Here is a 14,269-nt window from a genome sequence, read left to right on the forward strand (position 1 = left end):
AACTTAATATAATATTACGCAGAGTTCCGTTTGGCTGCCATGCAAAAATTACAAGGTGCCAGAATGGATAAGAAATTGTTTGTATTATTTACATCATATAACATGCATGATAAAATATGTGATTCTAGTCTCAATTATTCAAATATATAAAGAAAAATCCGGAATCTGTAATAGCAAACGTAGAAGTTTGAAAATCGTTTGATTCAAAGATAACCTCTATATAAATATTTAGCTAAAGTATCGTGATGATTACGTTTAGGTTTGTTTTTATTTCTTAACAGCTGTGGTGAACACGTCGTTAAACTGCAAATTTACAGATTTTATCTTAAACATGTCAATTTCCGATGTGCACATACTGTTATGAAGGTTTAAGTATCAACAGAATGAGTGACATGATATTTTCTGCACTTTAAATTAGGTGCTTCAGAAAAGACAGGGCCATGAAATGTTTCCTCGTCTTTTAATCACACGTTACGTCCATAAAATTACAAATTAATAACATCTAACCACTGGAGATTAATTATTCTTTATTGATTTTCTCTTATAGTTTGGTCTTTAATGTTGCAATTTGTAATTAAATTCTATTTGGAGACAGGAAACTTGTATTTTTTGGGGGGATTTTCAACATAAAAATATGTGGATTTGTTTTAAATGCCGGAAACATTTCTGATAAAGCTTTCAGAAACTTTGTTATATTTTAACATCATGGTTTTTCATCAATTCAGCAGTAGACAACAACCTCTGCTTTCTCTGCTCTTAAATAATATTAAATAATAAGTCTATCTATTTCCATTTAACGTCTTTTGTTTTGAGGAGTTGTAAAGTCTCGTTCAAAATCTAATCTATATGGAATAGAAATAAACGTTATCGATGAATACACGTATAAACATAATCTAGGAAGGAAAAACATCTTCTGGCATCTTGGTACCAAGACTGATTAAAGAGAAATTGATGTATCAGTCCTACATTAAACAAAACAAGAAAAAAATCAAAGAAACGCAAACATCAAAGAACGCAAAGAAGGTTTTTTTCCTTCGTCCTACAAATTCGATTCCTGGAGCAATTCTACTTGAATCCGACCAGATGTTGGATGTTATTGAATGGAGCTAAAAGAAACTGTTACTAACATAATTTTCACTCCAATGAATTTGATAATTCTACACGGTTAGTCTCCTTAAGATAAGAAGAGTCGAAATTAAAGACAAGACTAGTCGATAATCAATCCTTGCTAGCATGAAAATCAATGATGTCGTCATTAGCTTGTGTCAAGAGACCACGATGCTGATAAACCCAACGATTGTGGAATACCAGGCTTAAGACGAGTTCCTTCCTACGAGGAAGAGAGAAAAACTGACTCGTATTACTGAAAACGTGGTAAGAATCACAATAGCTGTTTAATAAACAAGGGGATTTCTAGGCTCATTAGTGTACAGTCGTCGTCTAATGCAATCAATAACATAAAATTTGGACTTGGGACGCACGACACCGTTGAAAATGTAGTATGAAAATGCAATTAAACGTAGCGATCATGCACGCTAAAAGCAGGGGAAATTAAGTTAAACTGACATTGCGTATAAAACTACAAAATAGCAAATCTAGATTGGATTTACAAGCAGTAACTTGATAGATTTGTAATCAAATAGGGTTTTTTCTCGATTTAATTTAGTTTGGTTTATGACGAAGGATAGAATCCATTCACAAGAATCGTGATGTGGTAGGCTTAAATAGAACATGGCCCGTTTTTTTTTTCAGACAGAGTAAATTGATTGCAGTGAATACATGTAATTGAAAGAAGGTTAAGGCACTATACTCATATAAAAACCTCCTAGTTAAGAGTTATTACAGTTTAAATGGTTTGACATGCTCAGTCAGATCATAAAATATATTAATCAATTTCTTATGGCAACTAAACATCCCAATTCCCTGAAGACAAAAAGTACTAGATTGGAGTTTCCATTGCTTTTAATTTCGGAACAGATCCTTTACATTTTTGGGGGTTAGCATTTTTTATCATAATATATCAAGAATTGTAAATTCGCCAGAAGTCATATAATCGAGACTCACATCGTTCCCAATTGTCCTAACTACAGAGTAATGTGATTTATTGTAAACCTGATCATTGTTTTCAAATGTTTGGTATAGGTCAAAGTTCAAATCGCTGTTTGACGTAAGGGTCATCAGTAGTTTACGCTGATCTGAACGTCAATCAACGATGTTGATTGTTCATTCGGCTAATTGATGCTTATGTAATTATCTTGGAGATTTAGTTCTACGGCATTATTTATTTTCTTTTAATTATGGTGTTTATGTTTATTTCTATTGGGCACTTTACTGTATTTTCTGATTAATGCAATGATTGAATGGGGTTGGAATAATACAACTGCAGTAATTTGACGCTATAAATAGCGTAGTTGAAATACCTATTTCTAAGACAGTGTTTCTGCTAGAGCAATCGTGTGAATTTTTTCCATCAAGATCTTTCAAAAACATGCTCTTTAACCTTCATTGTTTACGCTAGGGTAACACGAAAGTACGCGAAGACTAAACTATGATCAAGAAATGGGTACATTAATTATACAAAAAACAAGTAGATTTAACAAACCAGCTATTTGATTACTTTACATGACTCACAGAATGGCTACTGTAACTTTTCCACGAGACAAAGTAAACATGATTCTCTGCTAGAGAAGATGGTTGCTGCAGCAATGTCTATACGTAAATATCTTTAAAAGTGGAAACATCTCTTCTGGGGATAGCTCTTTTTTTAAAACTGCAATTATTTGCGGAAAAAACATTTTGGTTATTTTAATCGGGAAACTCCAAATCACGTGGATATTTTAGATTTCATTTTCAATGCGTAGGACCTTCAATAATCTATCCGCTAATAACGGGTCTCAAATTTTAGAAACGGTAACCATGTAATTGTGTTTGAACCTTAATGTGATCGATTTTAACAGTATGGCTTCTCCATCTAAAGAGCAAGAAAACTGAAGAGTACATACATGAGAAACCGAATTAGTGATGTTGAAAGTAAAATAGAAATTTTGATTAACGGTATAACCCCTTGATCACAACCCCACCTCATCAAGCCTGTCATTTTAAACTAATGTTCATCATTACTACTATTGACTTACGTGTGCCGTAATATTTGGTCAGATTAAACATTTGTATAATTACATATACAAACAATCCTCGGTGATTTACACGCCTGTGGTAATCAGAGCTTTTATACTCAGAAAATCAATGGTCCATTTATTTCACCTATTAAACAGAAAATAGACAGGGACATCACGATGGTGATTAATCGGTTTGTAAGTTAAATTCCACATTTTATCACAAACTTTAGCTTTGATTTTCTGACACGTATGGGTTTTTTTATTCAATAGTTCCCCGTTAATTCATATGGCTTACTGTTATCTGTGTTAGTAATTAAGTTAACATATGTTTTATACATGATTATGTCAACTAATATGTCAATTATTATTATTATAAGGTTATAAATAGGCGTTCTGTGACGTTTTTTCCAGTGCTAGGGATGCTGTTTTTTATATGTGTATATGAAAACCATGTTATGTATCCACAACATAAACAGAGTAGGTGGTAGAGTAAAGCCTTCTATTGTTTACCAACTGTTTTGTTTTGTTTTGCTCTGTTCTCAAATGACAGTTATTACATGTTGTGAGGTGAATTTGTTTTCTCGTCGTTCAACATAACCAAGTGATAACTAATACATTAACCTACACGTGCGTCCATTGTGTGTAATACTTAGAATTATTATGACATGACAGGCAGCGCTGTGTGAACGAACGCCCTACGTTTCTACACGGACTGGGCTAATGAAGACGGATTACACTAATTCATTGCCCGCAAACTACCATATCGATTTAGTCTTGCTCCTGATAATATAATAACAATAACATGTAGGCTTACCTGAATTAATACTTGTCTCCAGAATATGTGTTGGACAGGTAACGGGTCTGGTTCCTAATATCTTATACATTGCATCAAAAAACTTGCCAGTCTTCTTACCACTCCCACTTTTATTGTTGTGGTCCTTAATGTTTTTTATAAGCGTGGTTCATCTTTTTTATTATCCGATTTTTGCAAGCGCCTGCAGATTTGTTTTACCCATTTTCCCGATAGATGGATAGAAAATATAAAATACAAGAATATGAGAAAACAGGGATTTATGTAAAATGCTTACGTGTGACGAATCAGAAATTGATCGTTTCTGGAAAGGAAATTTTGCATGTAGGCCCTACATATGTGACGGCATTATATTCTTAAATGGTATCGTATTACTTTGAAATAGATATAAATACAATTTTGTTAGAATAAAAATTGAAAGACTGACTCGTCTGAACTGATCAGGTCAGGAAAAAAAAGTCAAATTCGCGATTTGAATATAATTCATTGTCAACAAAACAAATTTAGGAAATAAATAACTGCCAAACCTTTTTGTTTCTTACGGTGCCATCCAGTTACGCTTGGATGTCGTCCTCTCCCCACACACAAATGAGGAAATGTGTTTCTTCGTTGCCCCAGTTCACCCCTCGATTATTATTATGGTTGTTTTCGATATTACTGGCACCGGTACTGCATGAAGCCGCCATTTGCCCAGGAATGTAGAGCACTGCGCATGTCCAAAGAGAGCTGGGGGCCGGTTTTTTTTTAAAGCCAATCCACTCAGACGGCCAAGATGAACCAGTTTAAAATTTTAAAAAAATCCTTCTCGAGCTGGGGTTGTAAAAGAGAGTTTATTTGTCCCACCTTTGCGGTCAGACGACAACGTCTGAACTGGCTATAAGACCTAGCCTAATATACCGTTCAGACGCTTATTTTTAAACCAGTTCAAAATCGCCGGGGCTTGTAAGACAGGATCGTGTTGCGTTCACACTTTCTATAAGCCAAACCAGTTTAACTATTCTGACCTCTTCGGTGGGTAGCTAACTACGCATGGGTAGCTTCACATTCTTTATTCGGTTCTCGCACGCTTTCGATAACACTGGCACTGCCTGACCCCGACATTTTCCCAGGAATGTAATTTACTGCGTACTGCGCATGCTCAAAACTGGCTGAAGCCGGGGTTTTTTTACGCCAACCCATTCAGACGGCCAAGACAGGTCGCAAGTTGGGGCTTTTAAACTTGTGTATTTGCCCCACATTTGCGTTCAGACGACAAAGTTAAACTGGTTTAACGATCCCCGGGGTTTTTAAACCAGTTCAACTTAAGCGTCTGAACGAACTATAAGTATACAGTGAAGACTGTCTTGTGTCGTGGCCTTTGAAACTCGCCCACCCGGTTCAGTGATCACATATCAACTGTAATAAATGTAACAGTTGTAAAAAATATAACTACTGTAATAACTATAACAAATATAATTACCGTAAAAACCATAAAAAGAAATACAACTACGGTAATAACTATAACAATATTAACAAATACAACTACTGTAATAACGGCTGTAACAAATACAACTACTGTAATAACTATGACGGCTGTAACAAATACAACTACTGTAATAACTGTAAAAAATAAAATTACTGTAACAAATGTACCAGCTACTGCAATAACAGTCAAAAATATAACTACTGTAACAAATATAACAACTGTACCAACTACTGCAGTAACTATAACAAATGTAACAACCGTGCTCTTGACTATTTTAACACGAAACAGTTGTTGTAAACACCTTCTGCATAACTACAATAAGGCCCCTGGGTAAAATGGTTTAAAACAGCAAAAATATTGCACGCTATTTGATAATATAAAAACAGATAATATAGAAATCGTAATATGTTTTAGAGCAAAGCTCTTTTCTTCCTCGTACTTTTGTAGTTGTGTTAATGGCAGATTCAAACTGACTGATGCCAAGATTGCATGGTATTTTGACGAATGGGTGCTATTAGGGTAAATGAGAAACTTAAGTGATTGAATTTCTGTTAACTGCATACATTAACGTCATATTACTCTTTTACGAGAAGATTGGGCCACATTACATGGCATGAAATTATTTTAAGACTGTCATTTACATCAGATTTCTGGGTAATAAATGCATCTCAGATAATTAAAATTATTGTTACCGCCATTTGACTGTGGGGGATCACGATTATATTATAATTTAAATTGGCCAAACCTTTTTTATTCGGGTAACAAAATTGTCGATTTCATTAGGTTTTATATGTTGATTTGTTTTGTTGGATGATAATCTGTCGCGGTTAAAATATTTACTTCTGTAGCTGTAACGATTGTTGATATATAACCGAGTTTGTGGAGAAAGTAAGACAAAGCTGAAACTAAAAGTGTTTAAACAGGCCGACGATTTCCTTAATTTTTCAAAACAAAGATTTAATCGTATAGATCTTGCCACATCACTAATCGAAATAGCACATCAGATGAACTCTATGCAATCAAAGAGGTTTAGCTTCTTTATAACCATTATAACATTGCACGAAATGTCCAAGTTGGTTAATGATATGATCAAATGGGTAAAATGTTTGAGCCTAGTGTTTTTGTAGAATGCCCAACGCTCGTTTCTGTTATAATTACAAATCATTGTGGTATGTTCACAATTATGTTATTCGGCGTTTTATGTATAGGTTTATCGAAGATGTGGTCAAGACGAACATGATATTATATGTGTCCAGCTTTATTTGTAAGATGTACACCATCTTTGTCTTTTTCGTTTGTTAAACGAGGTGATGTTGCGTTTGTTCTGTGGTAAATATGTGGTCATTGTTTAAAAGTTAAAGTTGTTTTTCATGATGTGGATCGTGTTGTCGACATCTTTGTTTATCGTAATTTGTGTACTTCCATTCCTGCCAATTGTTTAAGACGGGTTGTCAGGCTTTATGATTAAGGAGTTGCACTTTTTTGTGTATTTTTAGGAACGTTCGTGCTACTCGAAGACCAAACCGGAAGTTCCAGGCCGCCATTACAGAGGAGACAGCGGGGTGAGAAACGAAACGATCGATATCAATTTGAAATATTATTTATTGTAATAAACTTTTTATGATAGATAGTTTAGTTTTCTTGGTTCATCTTCAACTTTCTCGAGAAGTAAGATGTTTTCCTTAGGTGATTGTGTGGTCTTTGCTATGAAGACGGATGTACATGGCAGCTCTTAATTACGTAGGCGTTGTTTTACGAAAAAGATACACTAGCTTTATTTTTCACGCTAGTTTAATTGCTAAACCATTTGTTTCGTCTGTGTTGTGCTGATTGAACAGCTGTGAAACATACTTTTTAGACAACAGACACTTAGACGCACCCCGTTCACTAATGAAGTTATTAGTGGCGTGAACGTGTACACGTCGTGTAATATCTTTAGTTTCGTATTTTTAGCGTCTCTGAAAATGAAATGGGGTTTAACGTCCAACTTTTCTGCACCAAGCGGGTTGATGAAGACGGTTTAGTGTTGTTTTTATGCAATAAATGAAATGATGGGGAAATGGGAAGATTAGAAGTGACTATATGAAAACATTTAGTACCATCTGTAACAATGATTTAGCATGATTTATTTAGGCATGTTGTTTCTAAGATCTAATTTGGCGATAGAAACGACGTGGTCATAGGTTTATCAGACATTGTCTGCAAGACATCTTCGTTTTAATGAATTAAATTGTCTTCAATTTTTGTCTGCTACCTAGACAGACCATTTAAGTTTGACTTAGTCCCGGACATTCTTGTATAATCAGAATATAAATATAACTTCACACCCTCTGAAAGTTTCAATCTTCTATAGTAACACCATGTATCGATAAACGATACTTTCTACTTCAATTATATAGACATCGTTAGCTTACACAGACAAAATCAATTTACTTTTGTTGGGATTCGTATTGATCTGATATCGTAAAGTTTCTACTTCTTTTAGAACACAGCTACAAAAATGTACATATATAAGGTTGATCGTATAAAGACCAATGATCATAATTATATATTTATGGCCCTTAATACCAGGCACATAGTCTTTGGGGTTTTCATAATCAGACACAGGATCAACTTTATGATTTTTGCAGATGGACAATTATTTTTCTGATTTTAATTATTAAATTCCAATAAATAACTGCAGATTCACGGTTAATTTTTTTCAAATTTGGGCTCTAAAGTTGACGAATTGAGACACTTTAGAAATCTTGCGATGAGTTCTGCTTTGATTGGTATTTAGTAATTGAACGGTAACACACTAAAAAATACATATATGGAATAACAGTTACTGGTTACGAGCAGTTCTTAATTTCTATTTTTCAAACTGAAGTTTTAGCTTTGGCTAATGCTGCATCATAGACATATTGTTTTACTCATCGGGGGTATCGCATGTATTATGGATCTAAGATTTTGCGTATTGTGCATGGCTGCAGGGTTGGGTGTGCTATCGTTGCACGTTAACTGGTGCTACATAGTCGATCTGACTAATGCATTATAAACCAAATTTGCTATATATTGTGGGTTTTGCGTTATGAATACTTTTAAGGTTTTGCGCAGATTGGTACTAAAATGTGGTTTCATTTTACGCACAGCACAGAATATTTCACGTTAACTGTTGCTGGGCAATGGTCATGCTGGACACATTTAAGGTAACACATTGAGTAAGACTGCATTATGGACACATTTAGCACAAGAAAATATGCCGATTATCGAGATACTTATATTAAGGTTTCGCGGTGACTGACGCTCCTATGAATTCATTCTAAACACAGAAGGTTTTGCGAGGACAGATGACACTTTTCAACGTGATGTACATATAAACTGACGACTTTCAGTGCATTGGCGTGAAATGTGGGAAATAAATTGGACTATGTAGAATACAAAGAGAAAAAATTATATTAGAACGCATGAAAGACTTACAATCGTGATCGTTTTGTTGTGATTATCCAGTCACAATCTCTCCTACTCTATGCATCTCATCCTAAATTCTTGAAATTAGGATGTCTTGATTCTATCATTTCTCTTTTTGCGATGTAAGAGAAACAGTGATGGGTGTTTTAGACTTGGAATCAAAACAGTGTCAGATTAAACCTGTTAAAACTAGACAAACGATTGTTTTGACAAGAATTTTCGTGGAAGTTTAGAACGGTGCTTTTAAAATAAGTACCATGCAGTTCTAAAAGCTTTTTAAGACAGTAGTAATGTTGAAATCTTGTCTCTTGTAATTCGTTAGACGTATTTTAGAAACGGTATCCCAATTGCTTTCAATATGACGTCTGCACAAAATGAAAATTGGGTTTAGACGAGATATAGACCGTCTGCTATCTAAATAATGTGTACGAAAATGGAAAGGATAAACTATAAGCGCTCCTAACTAGATATAATTAAAATGTTATTTTTTGCTTGCGTCATATACAAAAAGGAAATGATTGTTTCCAAACAAAAAAATAAAATATACGAGCCATATAATAATGATGCCGAGAAATCCCATTAAATGCAACTGAAATATACATGCTTTCAACAAGTTCATAGACTTTGGACAGAACATTCCAAATTGTGATTGAAAACGTGTTATAGCCCAACATTCGCTTATTCCACGGATGTTCAATTTTCTTTTTCATCTTGGTTGACAAATTGACACAAATATATTTTATTGTGTTCGTATATTGCTGTCACCCTGTATATTCTCCCGTTCGTCTATTGCCCACAATTAGTGTCAACACTCCATCCTATTAATTGTGAAGTGTAACTGTAGGAGATATATTCATTTTACTACGCCCACATTTTCTTAACCTCAACTTTTAGTAGGGTGTCCGGATTATTGAAAGGAAGAACTCCATTTATTTTCGATACAAGCCTTTGATTGTAAATAGGTTGATCAGCGTATTGAAAGAACCCTATTGATATTCACCTATGATCTTCAACGGTACGTAAAACAAAAAAGTTACACATTCTCAACAAAACAAAAAAAAAATGTTTACCATTTTGATAATGCCCGGACACAAAAGCTGCTGGTAAGCGTATGTTTTGTTGGCTGGCAACTGTTCTTTTCTTAAAAGATGTTGTGTCCTTTTAAGTGGAAACGTGTCCAAACGATATGCCCGGTATTTGAGCCATATTTCACGATTGGTATAATATGGAATTGTGTGGATTTGACGCCTTTTTAGGATATGGATTATGGTCATTAAGGCAGATTACAGGGTCCCATTTACAAATTCCTTTCATATTTCGGTATAAATAGGGTGTATAATTTGAAGTTTTATTCCGGTTTCGGTAATAATTTGAGTAATGACATTTTTAACCGATCTTCAAAAGTTCAGAATAAGCATCCAACCGTCGTCCCAAAGAAAATTATTTCTTAAAAATCGGTCTGTGAATGAAATTTAAACTTCTGTCTGAATATGATTATTCATGTTCTAAACATTTACACCTTTTGATGTTGCGTTAACACGTATAAAATGAATCGATCGTCCTACTTTTCTGCACCAACTGGGATAATGTCAATGTTTTGTTGGCTGGCAACTGTTCTTTTCTTAAAAGATGTTGTGTCCTTTTAAGTGGAAACGTGTCCAAACGATATGCCCGGTATTTGAGCCATATTTCACGATTGGTATAATATGGAATTGTGTGGATTTGACGCCTTTTTAGGATATGGATTATGGTCATTAAGGCAGATTACAGGGTCCCATTTACAAATCCCTTTCATATTTCGGTATAAATAGGGTTTATAATTTGAAGTTTTATTCCGGTTTCGGTAATAATTTGAGTAATGACATTTTTAACCGATCTTCAAAAGTTCAGAATAAGCATCCAACCGTCGTCCCAAAGAAAATTATTTCTTAAAAATCGATCTGTGAATGAAATTTAAACTTCTGTCTGAATATGATTATTCATGTTCTAAACATTTACACCTTTTGATGTTGCGTTAACACGTATAAAATGAATCGATCGTCCTACTTTTCTGCACCAACTGGGCTAATGTCAATGTTTTGTTGGCTGGCAACTGTTCTTTTCTTAAAAGATGTTGTGTCCTTTTAAGTGGAAACGTGTCCAAACGATATGCCCGGTATTTGAGCCATATTTCACGATTGGTATAATATGGAATTGTGTGGATTTGACCATCCTTATAGGTTTTTTTTTTTCGAAGTTGCGTTGTTTTAGCACGCCTTTTTAGGATATGGATTATGGTCATTAAGGCAGATTACAGGGTCCCATTTACAAATTCCTTTCATATTTCGGTATAAATAGGGTGTATAATTTGAAGTTTTATTCCGGTTTCGGTAATAATTTGAGTAATGACATTTTTAACCGATCTTCAAAAGTTCAGAATAAGCATCCAACCGTCGTCCCAAAGAAAATTATTTCTTAAAAATCGATCTGTGAATGAAATTTAAACTTCTGTCTGAATATGATTATTCATGTTCTAAACATTTACACCTTTTGATGTTGCGTTAACACGTATAAAATGAATCGATCGTCCTACTTTTCTGCACCAACTGGGATAATGTCAATGAAGACGGACATGCGTCATACAGTGTGCTATGAAATTGGTTTATTAAATATAGAATGAATAAAAACAAGTGAATGTATGGTTCTGAATTGTCAGATATCCTCTCAGTCTGATATAACAACTTTTTGTCTTCGGAGGAATTTTCAGTGAGCTGAAATTCCACCGTGTATCTGTTATTGCTCGTGTAAGTCAGTTTGAAGGTTAACTCTTGTTTTCCATTTTTGCGTCACTTCCGTTTCTTCAAATCTCCGTTACGTATCTACCGTAGCAATGATCCGTGTGTTAAAATTATATTTGGAGTGTGTTTAACCAGTTCTATCACATTATGTGATAATAGCTGACACCAATTTTGTCTTTTAACGTAACGTTATGTCTTACAAAACGTTTATGAGCATTGTTAAAATAGCAATATCTACAAAAACTATATATAATGTAGTTTAAGAATGAAAATGTGGTTGAATTATTAAAATTTCTTAAATGCGTATATAATAAACAATTTCGTTCATAAGAAAATATATTAAACATTTTGGGGAAAATAAAAAAAAAAACAATTTTTGTGGCGTGATGCACACGATCAACTCTGTGATTATGTCATTCTAGTTCAAGGTTTGAACTTAAAAAACGACAAAATGCTTTAACGTCCCAAATTGTTCCCTAAAGATCATTTAAATACAGATCATTATTTTTTCACACATATTATTAAAATGTTCAAATAATTATAGACAGCTTGATATTAAATTATTGGAAATATATTTAGTACAAGCTGTACTTAAATCCGTGGATTGGTGACCTTTCGCCCCAATGGTGCCTTCGACCAGGTAGTTTCGGCTTTTGAAATCGAAATCAAAACTACCTCACCATTTGGCTTTAGGTAGATACCGGTGTCGTCATGGTTCTGTCTACGCTTACTACGTCTAGAACATCTAATACCACTTACAATTCGAGGAATTTATATAGCCAATACATTTTATAGTATGCCTAGAAACGAGCGTCCTGGAAGAGGCAGAGTATGTTACATACAATTAATTAGATTAAAAAAATATATTTTAACTTAATATTAATATTCTCATATCTGAAATATGGTATAACCGTGTAACTATTGTAAAATTGTCATGCACTTCTTTACACAAGGTATTGCCATAAAGGTAATTTGTTCAGCACAAATATCAGTTGTCTTGAGAAAGAGTAACATTACCCGGTGTTCGAAACCTGATTAGAGGTAACGCACCATGTTTAGAAACTTGTCATGTTTGCATCAATCTTAGACGTCAACTTAAATTGCTACAATCTTTTCACCATTTATTGTTATTCCCCTGTGTCAGTCAAGACCTACAGAGACGCGTTGAGGTTTTAGATTTCAAAATGGTTAATTGGCTTCTGTTGCAAGATATGTAAAGTGTTGTTTTATAGGAAAGAGGCCACTTCAGCTAATAGGAATCTTGTGTAAGGTAATGATATTATTCCCGTGCCGTTTATGACACTACAAATTGGTCATGTCACTACTTAACCTGTTAAACTTGGAACCGTCGTAGATAGCACTGCCAATTATTTAGTTTCAAACAGTATCAAAATTAACCGCGTTCCATGCATATTTAAAGATGCATTATGTAAGGAATTAGACATCGAGCTGGTCGTTTTTGCTGTAAAAGTCCAAAAATAGATAATGCAAAATGAATATCATGAAAATGACAGTCAAATTATTTTAATGTATGAGTGTTTGAAGTTTAGACAAAATGTCGCGTAGATTGTTTATTATCGTAGCAACAGCGGTACTTGGCAATGGACACCAAGTCTCGATTATCTAATGTATCTTTAAACCCTGCGGTGTTCTAATCTACTTAAAATCGGATCCGTCCGGTGGTCTAAAAGTTTGTTAATAAATGTTTAAAATATTAATTTACATGTATATGGCGTTTGAAGCCAGAAAATGACGTACAATAGGCAGATTTGGCTCATATAATATTATTCATTTTTAATGCGCGGTTTCTTTAGGGTCGGGGGATCACGTGGCTAAGTGGGTAAGGCGCTGGCTCGCTAGCCTGGAGGTCGGGTGTCCGATCCCTGCATTGGCCGAGAAAGTTCATCTCGATTTTCCGGCGTGGTTTCCCCTTGTCAGTGATGCAGAACGGAGGGCCTGACAAGGACAGCTGTCTAGTCGTTCGGATGGGACGAAAAACCGAGGTCCCGTGTACACATTGGCGTGCACGTAAAAGATCCCTTGGCAGTTGGAATTCGATATAAGAGTAGGCCGTAGCGCCGCTGCCCGGGCAAAATTTGCCTCATAGCACACTGTATGGCGTATGCCCGTCTTCAATTAGCCCAGGTTAGGTGCAGAAGAGTAGGACGTTAAACCCCATTTCATTTCATTTCATTTCTTTAGGGTCGTATAATTTGAAACCGTAATATGAAAAATATATTGTTGATTTTCATGGCGTCTTCTTGACCCCTCAAATGCGATTCTAATCATATAGTTGAATTTATGTTGGCTTCCGCACGATTTTCATGGGAAAACAACAGGAATTGAAAGAACATCTTACAAGATAGGTTATCCAGTGTATTAGGCGGAGGACTGGGAAGTTCTAACTAGCTTAGTTTTCAAAAGTCGTTGCAACTCACCGCTGTGGAAAGTTTTAATATTTATTTCTCGAGAAATAACCCTAATGTATTGTAAACAAAACTGCCACACTCCAAATTATGGGCCAGAAACGTTTTAAACAAATAATCTAAACGACAGCATTTTTTGTCCTCGCAATAATAAAAGTAGTGAGACGGCGAGCTTTCAGCCAATGAAAATCTAGTAAATAGCGAATAACAGTAAATACACGTGA

General features: G+C 34.8%; 1 protein-coding gene across 6 annotated transcripts in view; it reads left to right on the forward strand.

The window, feature by feature from the left end:
* The window catches only part of LOC126810868 (CUGBP Elav-like family member 2), a 150,105-nt gene that overhangs the window by 40,030 nt on the left and 95,806 nt on the right, over positions 1-14,269 (forward strand). For 5 of the 6 annotated variants that reach the window (XM_050536180.2, XM_050536179.2, XM_050536184.2 and 2 more), the window contains exon 2: positions 6,889-6,954. The exons of the other annotated variant lie outside the window; for it this stretch is intronic. In XM_050536180.2, coding sequence (XP_050392137.2) covers positions 6,889-6,954 — 66 coding nt within the window. The remainder of the gene's footprint in view (positions 1-6,888; positions 6,955-14,269) is intronic. 6 annotated transcript variants of the gene reach the window in all.

This window comes from Patella vulgata, chromosome 2 (assembly GCF_932274485.2).
Source record: "Patella vulgata chromosome 2, xgPatVulg1.2, whole genome shotgun sequence".
NCBI classification, from domain to species: domain Eukaryota; kingdom Metazoa; phylum Mollusca; class Gastropoda; family Patellidae; genus Patella; species Patella vulgata.